Source organism: Schistocerca serialis, chromosome 12 (assembly GCF_023864345.2).
Source record: "Schistocerca serialis cubense isolate TAMUIC-IGC-003099 chromosome 12, iqSchSeri2.2, whole genome shotgun sequence".
NCBI lineage: Eukaryota > Metazoa > Arthropoda > Insecta > Orthoptera > Acrididae > Schistocerca > Schistocerca serialis.
In genome coordinates, this window is record NC_064649.1 from 32,783,819 (window position 1) to 32,792,334 (window position 8,516).

An 8,516-nucleotide genomic window follows, 5' to 3' on the forward strand; every position below is an offset into this window, starting at 1 on the left:
TTGTGGCGCTTACCTGCACGGCGCCAAACACGCATACGACCATCATTGGCACCAAGGCAGAAGCGACTCTCATCGCTGAAGACGACACGTCTCCATTCGTCCCTCCATTCACGCCTGTCGCGACACCACTGGAGGCGGGCTGCACGATGTTGGGGCGTGAGCGGAAGACGGCCTAACGGTGTGCGGGACCGTAGCCCAGCTTCATGGAGACGGTTGCGAATGGTCCTCGCCGATACCCCAGGAGCAACAGTGTCCCTAATTTGCTGGGAAGTGGCGGTGCGATCCCCTACGGCACTGCGTAGGATCCTACGGTCTTGGCGTGCATCCGTGCGTCGCTGCGGTCCGGTCCCAGGTCGACGGGCACGTGCACCTTCCGCCGACCACTGGCGACAACATCGATGTACTGTGGAGACCTCACGCCCCACGTGTTGAGCAATTCGGCGGTACGTCCACCCGGCCTCCCGCATGCCCACTATACGCCCTCGCTCAAAGTCCGTCAACTGCACATACGGTTCACGTCCACGCTGTCGCGGCATGCTACCAGTGTTAAAGACTGCGATGGAGCTCCGTATGCCACGACAAACTGGCTGACACTGACGGCGGTGGTGCACAAATGCTGCGCAGCTAGCGCCATTCGACGGCCAACACCGCGGTTCCTGGTGTGTCCGCTGTGCCGTGCGTGTGATCATTGCTTGTACAGCCCTCTCGCAGTGTCCGGAGCAAGTATGGTGGGTCTGACACACCGGTGTCAATGTGTTCTTTTTTCCATTTCCAGGAGTGTATTATGGAGGACTTGGGCAGTATAGCACTTCTCATGAAGCACTGCTATCTCAAAGTTGGTTTTTAGTTCAAGCCACTGAGACAAAGCATGAGAAACAGCCTCTAAAACAGACATCCAACGTGTATTGCACTTCTGAACTATTCTCAATGGATTAGCTCCGTCATTTACTGCACTGAATAACTTTTTGTGAGTAATTTGAGGAGATGAACACTTGGAAAACCATGAACACGTTCCTGACAACAAAAATTCCAATTTCCGAGGCAAATTTTCAGCTGGGGCAGAAGATACCGCCAGCTGCACGGAATGGCAGTCGCAAAGATTTAAGACGGGGAACTTCTCTTTTCAAATTCTGATACACACACTATTATTGACGCCTACCATAACTGCTTCATTGTCATTAAATGAATGTTCAAGCCATACTCATTAAGCAAAGATTTCAAACCACCTGTTACTGGCACTGCGTTGCCTTCCTCTAACTCTAACATTCCCAAGAATGTGGAAACAATGCGACCTTGGGCCTCAGAAAAGTATATCACACACGCAGCTAACAAATTACTGTAGATTCATCCAAAATTACACTGAAATATCCGTCTCCTATGTCCATTTTCGGACTGGCTTTGAAATGTGGGTATATAATGTTTTTAATCATACCGGTACACTTGCTTCTATGCAAAAGCATCTGAGAGACATGGTCAGCACCTATAAAACACCTTTTGAAGGGCTGCAGAGGTGAGCCACAGATCTTATTGTGGAATGGTTAGCCACAAATAAACATAATGCAGCTTCTGCAACAGAAACTTCATTGGACTGCCTAACTACATGTGCATCTAGTTTCAACTGCCCCTGTGCAGGAAAGGGTGCCGCAGCTTTTACACGCTTTTTGAATGATTCAGTAAATCCAAGGGCGCTAATTGAAATTGCACTGGCAAAATCGACACCGCACGCTAGAAGGATCGACGGGGATCTGAACAAGCCAGTCTTTCAATAGTCTGTTGCTAAGCCACTCTTTTCTAAACTTTTGGGTGTTTTTTTTTGTCCTTCTGCTTCCACATTTTGATGAGACAATTAATAAAAAAGTAAAGAAAATCACTGATTGCAACGCGATTAACTGCACCATAAACATTAACAATTCAACACTATGCACTGTACCGACTTCAGGCCACAGCAACTTGTAACTGCAATGCTAAAAGCAGTGAACTAAGACTGGGAAAGATTGTTTTGTTGTGTTGAGGCAGGAGAAACACTATATCAAAATCTGATTTTTAAGAGTTAGTTGGAGCCATATTGTCGCCACTTTAGGATTTTTCGCACTAAACATAATTTCAAATTGTACAATGGAATATGTTTAAAATGTTCCAGTTGAAACTCATGTCCACACATTTCCGCAAACTACCAAGAAAAACCAAAACTTGGAGACATCCAAATCCAAACCTAGGATAATTTCAACAGGATCATGTAGCCGTATCTGAAAGGTATATCACGGAATGTTAAAATAGTCAGAAATGGAGAATTCGACTCTGATCATTATGTTTCTAAGATTAAAATAAAATGTCTCCCATCTAAAACAAAAAAGGCGACCAAGAAAGTGATGAGATACAACACCACTACAGCTAATATTACAGAAGAAAATGTAGAAAAATATAAAGAAGAAATTGAGACAAGTGAAGAAGGTGATTGGCGTGAACTCCAGATGCAAATAACTCAAGCAGCAGAGAAAACCTTAGGATTGGCCAAAAATATGGTGGAATGAGGAGTGTGAAGAAGCACTAATACAAAGACTCGAAAATGGAGGAAATGGAGGTGTTCTCAAAAAAGAGGAAGCCCGTGAACAATTCAGACAACAAAGAAAAGAAAAATCAAAAATAATCTGGAAAAGCAAAAGAAACTTAGAAATTTCTCATGTTATTGAAATAGAAGAAAATTTCACCGAAAATAATTCTCGAAATTTTTACCAAGGTCTTAAACACATATTTAAAGGATATCAGGCACCAAATACTTGTTTCAAAGATGAAAATGGCAAAATGCGATTAAACAACAAAGAAAATTATGAAATTTTAGCAAATTTTTTTGAAGAACTGTTATACTTTCCAGTTCCAAGAGATAAATTATAATTTCCAGGGATACCTGAAAACCCAGAGGAGATTTCCCACCAACAGAGTTAGAAATTCATGAGGCTATCAAAACACTCAAAAACAATAAAGCAAGTGGTGAAGACTGCATTACTGCAGATTTATTGAAGTGGTCAGAACCAAAAATCATAAATGATCTACAACTGCTTCTTGGGAACATTTGGAAAATCGAAAAGATTCGCATTGAATGGAAAACAGCATCAGTTCACTCGCTACATAAAAAAGGAGACAAACAAAACGTCAACAGTTACAGAGGAGTGTCACTTCTGCCAGTGGCATACAAAATATTATAAAAAATTCTCCTGAACAGGGTGGTAGATACTTTAGACAATCACTGGGAGAATGTCAGGGTGGTTTTCGAAAGGAAAGATACTGTGCAGAACAAATTTTTAGCTTAAAGTCAGTAATTCACCATAGAATATTAACGAGCAAAACAATAATAGTGTCATTTATTGATTTCAAGAAAGCACTTGATTGTATAGACAGAGAAACAAGAGATAAGATCATTAGAGAATTTGGTGGTAAATCAGAATTAGCAAATAAACAGGTACAATAATAAAGCCAAAATTATGGCAGAAGTATCTCAGCCATTTGAAATAAAAAGTGGTGTTAGACAAGGTGACAGTTTATCTCCTTTACTGTTTAATTGTGTTCTAGCAAAAATTGTAAGGGTCTGGAATTTGGAGCTAAAAATTCACAAAATTGGCCCAATAACTCTGGGAAGGAAAACAAATGGAATTCAGATAAACTGTTTGGCTTTTGCGGATGATTTCGCAATACTTTCAGAAAACCTGACACAAGTAGTTATTCAGATAAACCCTCTGGAAAACACAGCAAACAGAATTGGTCACCAAAATTTCAGCTCAAAAAACAAAATTCATGACAAATATAAAAAATGCACCAAAATTCATAGAAACACAAATAGGTAAAATAGAGAGAGTAAATAAATTTAAATATCTTGGAGAGACTATACAACAGAATGGACTAGAAAAAATCTGCAGTAGATGTAAGAATTAACAAAATGGAAAGAGCATATGGTTTGACCAAAAATATTTACAACAGGAAATGTATATATAGAAAAACAAAACTTAAACACTACACCACAGTGGTACAACCAGAATGTTTATATGGATCTGAATGCCTAACGATGAACTATAAGATGGACAGACTAGAGGTACTAGAAAGAGGGATATTAGAAAATAATGGATGCAATAAATACTGAATTTGGTTGGAAAATAAGAAGTAATGAGGAGATCTACAAAAATATAGAGAAAAATCTGAAGTAATGGCCAAACGAAGATTAACCTTTTACGGACACCTCTGCCAAATGGATGGAAATAGACTAACGAAACAAATACTCCTACATTTCTGGAAGAAGAAATCGACAATACCAGGGATTACAAAAGTGAGGAAAGATCTAGAAAGAAACAGCTTCAAAGAATCAGAATTAGCAGACAGAAACCGTTTTAAAAATAAAATACTAAATTTGGAACACTTTCAAACCAGGAGAAATATAAATCAGGAACAACGTGAACAGAAGAAAAGAAGAGACTTCATGGAGAGAAAATGAGGGAATACCAGAAAAATAGGAAACAACAACAGAGGAAGTAGAGGAACTGAAGTTTTTAACATGATCCTAGTTGGTCGATACGATTGGAAAAAAAAGAAGATGGAAAGGCTGAATTAAACTGAAAAATATTGTTGCAGACATCAATCCACAAATTCGTTGCGCGCTAAATGCAAAATTTCATCCTCTGACCGAGTGTAAAATCCGTAAAATTTAGCGGAAATTCGGTAACTTACAAGAATGATTGCCTATCGAAGTCGCAGGGTCCAAACGACACATATCGAACGTGCGATTGTAAATCGATCATGTGCGTCACGTTGCGGACATTATGATCAATTATTTGTGATCGTCATTTTCATCTGTTTTCCTTCGTTCCTTTAGTTGCGCTAAATTACATTCCTCCACGCTTGGGAATCCCAGACGGTTTCAGTCGATAGCGAGTCGCTGTCTGGTGTTCCTGACGTTTCTTTTAAATAAATTAGAATTCTGTGGTGTCACGGGCAGTGCTGCAAACTGGTTCAAGTCATACCTCACTAACAGGAAACAAAGTGCAAGGAACTAGTGAATTAAGTCATCAGTCATCAGCAGAATGGGCAGAAATTACATGTGGTGTCCCACAAGGATCCATCTTAGGGCCATTGCTTTTTCTTGTGTACATTAATGATCTCTCATCAGTTACACTGCCAGAAGCAGAGTTCGTTTTGTTTGCAGATGACACAAGTATTGCAATAAATAGTATGTTGAGTGTAGTTCTAGAAAGATCTGCTAATGATATTTTCATGGATATTAATAAATGGTTTAAAGCCAACACACTGAAATTAAACTTCGAAAAGACTCACGATAAGCAATTCAGAACCTGTAAGAGGTTTCCACCCAGCATATGCATAAAGTATGAAGAAGAGCAGATAGAAGAGGTCGACAGTCTTAAATTCCTGGGATTACAACTTGATAATAAATTCAGTTGGGAGGAGCACACCACTGAACTGCAGAAACGCCTTAATAAATCCGTATTTGAAATTCGAGTGTTAGCAGACATAGTTGACATAAAAATGAAAAAGCTTGAATACTTTGCCTACTTTCATTCCATAATGTGATATGGTATAATATTTTGGGGTAACTCTTCAAGTCAAACAAAAGTTTTCAGAGTCCAACAGCGTGTAATACGTATTATTTGTGGAGTAAATTCACAGACGTCCTGTAGAAACCTCTTCAAAGAACTGGGTAGACTAACTACTGCCTCTCAGTATATTTACTCCTTAACGAAATTTATCCTAAATAATATATCTCTTTTTGCAACAAACAGCTCAGTTCATACATACAATACCAGGAACAAAAATGATTTGCACAAGAACTTAAAAGCACTTACTTTAGTTCAAAAAGGGGTCCACTACTCAGGAACACTCATCTTCAATAATTTGCCAGCAAACATAAAAAATTTAGTTACAAATAAAGATCAGTTTAAAAGGAGCCTGAAAGACTTACTAGTGGCCCACTCCTTCTGCTCCATTGACGAATTTTTTAATAGAAACAAATGATGTATTGTATGTATTCATACTATTAGTAGTGTTATTTCAGCTTTCAAAAAAATTTGACATGTTCCACATCCATAAGGATCTCCTCAGCACGGATCTATAGAACGAAAAACTTATCTAATCTAATCTTCGGCGGATTCTCTTACATGGAAAAAATCTAATTCCATGCTTATCCAGCGTAGAAAATTGACTTTTTCTCGCAAATATGTCCTGACCAACGTAATTCTTCTATCTTGCTGGACTCGAGACTACGCGTGGCAAGCAGCAGCATCGGAAACTGAATTATCTGCTAATACCGTGTGTGGCTATTTCGGGTTTTGCAGAGAAGTCTGTTATGTGGTAGTGACAGTGTATCAGTTGGTGGAGTGAGTAGAGTTGAGGAAGTGGGCGAATCTCATATAGCTAGAAGGAAGAAGAACCAGAGAGGACGACCTCCAAAGGGTGAAATAGATCATATTTGGGTATTCGGTGGAATAGAAAGAGAGTCCTGGAAGTGTTTCATTGTGAGAGTATTGTCCCGAGACAAGGTCACATTAGTGGGTCTGATAAAGCACTTCATGCTGCCTGGTACTAAAGTCATTACAGACGGATTTCAGTCCTACAAGACTCTGAAAGCTGAAGGATTCGACCACGAATTCGTTAACCACTCTGTAGAGTTCGTGACTTCGGATGACCCCAGTGTACACATGTGGAATGTCGAGCGCCTAAGGAAATTTGTGAAGTCTTCCATTAAAAGAGAAGGGCGTCCAGGACAAAGGGACGAATTGTACTTGTTTCAGTATCTCTATTCACACAACTTGCCTTGGCAGTTTACCCAGGCTATGGCAAAAGTGGAATTGTCCCTGCAGCGCACACATCACATGGACTTTCACATGACGACAACACCGACGACGAGTAAGGTAAGACGTAACGTTAGCGACAGCCCCCGATGGTGCGCAACTCCCGCCAAATCACCCCCCTCCACATCAATCCATATCCTAAGCTCCGCCCATGGTGTGCCGCATGTTCCAACGTCAAAGTTGTTCGTATCACAGATATGCCAGTCATAACAAGGGAGAAAATCAGTAGTTAGTACGAAATACGGTTTTTCCGGTACCATTGTGAAAAGAATTATAAATATGTTCATTAAATATGCGAGTTGAAAAATCATCAGTAAGAAAGAAAAATAAAAATGGTATCCACACTGTCTTTTTTATTTCATGAGCTTTCATCTGCACTATATCAAAAAATCTGATATTTGTTAACTGCAGTGAGCGCAAATTTCCGTCAACTCGCGTAGTGTAAGAAATTCTGTTGGGAAGTATTAATTGGTAGTATCGCCAAGGATGCTGTCCATTATCTCGATTGTCTAAAGTCAATGTTGTGCATAAACAAGGCAAAGTCGATGGCTTGGTCTGTTTCTGATTACCTCATTAAGACTAAAGAATATAAGTGTGGGATAATGTAGAAATGCGTAATGCAAGCAGTCAGATATTTATACAGTGACATTCATCATTAATATTTGCCTGTGTAATGGGTGAATTTTTACTTGTGAACTCTTATGACTGCTTGCTTATAGCAGACACGAAATTACTTTGAGTTCTTCTTCAGTGTTTGAGAGCTTTAGAGCTGATAATTGTTAAACATATGTACATAATTTCGTCAGTGTCATTCCAACACATCTTATCGTACTTTAATGTCTGTTAGATATCAGTTTTGACAGCAGTTGGCCACAACAGTCAAGATTAGGTACCTTGTGTATGATAACTTTATTGAGAGTGCATATCTATGTTTCATTTTGACAGTATTACACAAACTGCTAAGAAGTACTAACAGCACAACACTGCTAGTATGAACAACCGCGGCAAAACAAAAAACGACGAGGGGCTGCTGTCGCTAACGTTTCCTGAAGGTAAGTCGTCTCCTTTGTGATTACAAGTGTTTTTTTAACGCTCTTCCTTTGTCGTTGCTGTAGTGACCACCGTAAACATACTCATAAGGCCCGCGAAGAGAGAGTCGCATGATCGATTTACAATCGCACTTTCGATACGTGCCGTTTGCACCCCGCGACTTCGATAGGCAATCACTCTTGGAAATTACAGGAAATTCCGCTAGCTTGGCAAGCCCGGTCCCTCGACCACGGCAGCCTGACCGCTGGAGGTGCAGCTCACCTGGAGGGAAGTTGTGCGGCCTGGAACAGGCCGCCTTCACCAGGTACAACAGAAGCGCCACGGCAACGGCGGCCAGCACAAGCTCCGCAGACACCATGACGGCGACTTCGGGACTGGACAGCTCCCGGCACATTTTAAACAGGCCGCAGCTTCCCCACCACCGCCTGGCGCGTCAAGTGATTACGTACGACAGCGCAGATGAGATGATCCGCAAATCAAAACAGCTCTCCGCGACACCACTGCGAATCTGAGACGTATCACAGATATGCCAGTCATAACAAGGGAGAAAATCAGTAGTTAGTACGAAATACGGTTTTTCCGGTACCATTGTGAAAAGAATTATAAATATGTTCATTA

General features: G+C 40.5%; 1 protein-coding gene across 1 annotated transcript in view; it reads right to left on the minus strand.

Moving 5' to 3' along the window:
* The window catches only part of LOC126428415 (probable cytochrome P450 304a1), a 117,908-nt gene extending 109,651 nt beyond the window's left edge, over window positions 1-8,257 (minus strand). Inside the window, exon 1 of the mRNA XM_050090341.1 lies at window positions 8,160-8,257. Within this exon, the coding sequence (XP_049946298.1) occupies window positions 8,160-8,256 (97 nt within the window). The 5' untranslated portion in view covers window position 8,257. The remainder of the gene's footprint in view (window positions 1-8,159) is intronic.
* Between the last annotated feature and the right edge of the window lie 259 nt (window positions 8,258-8,516).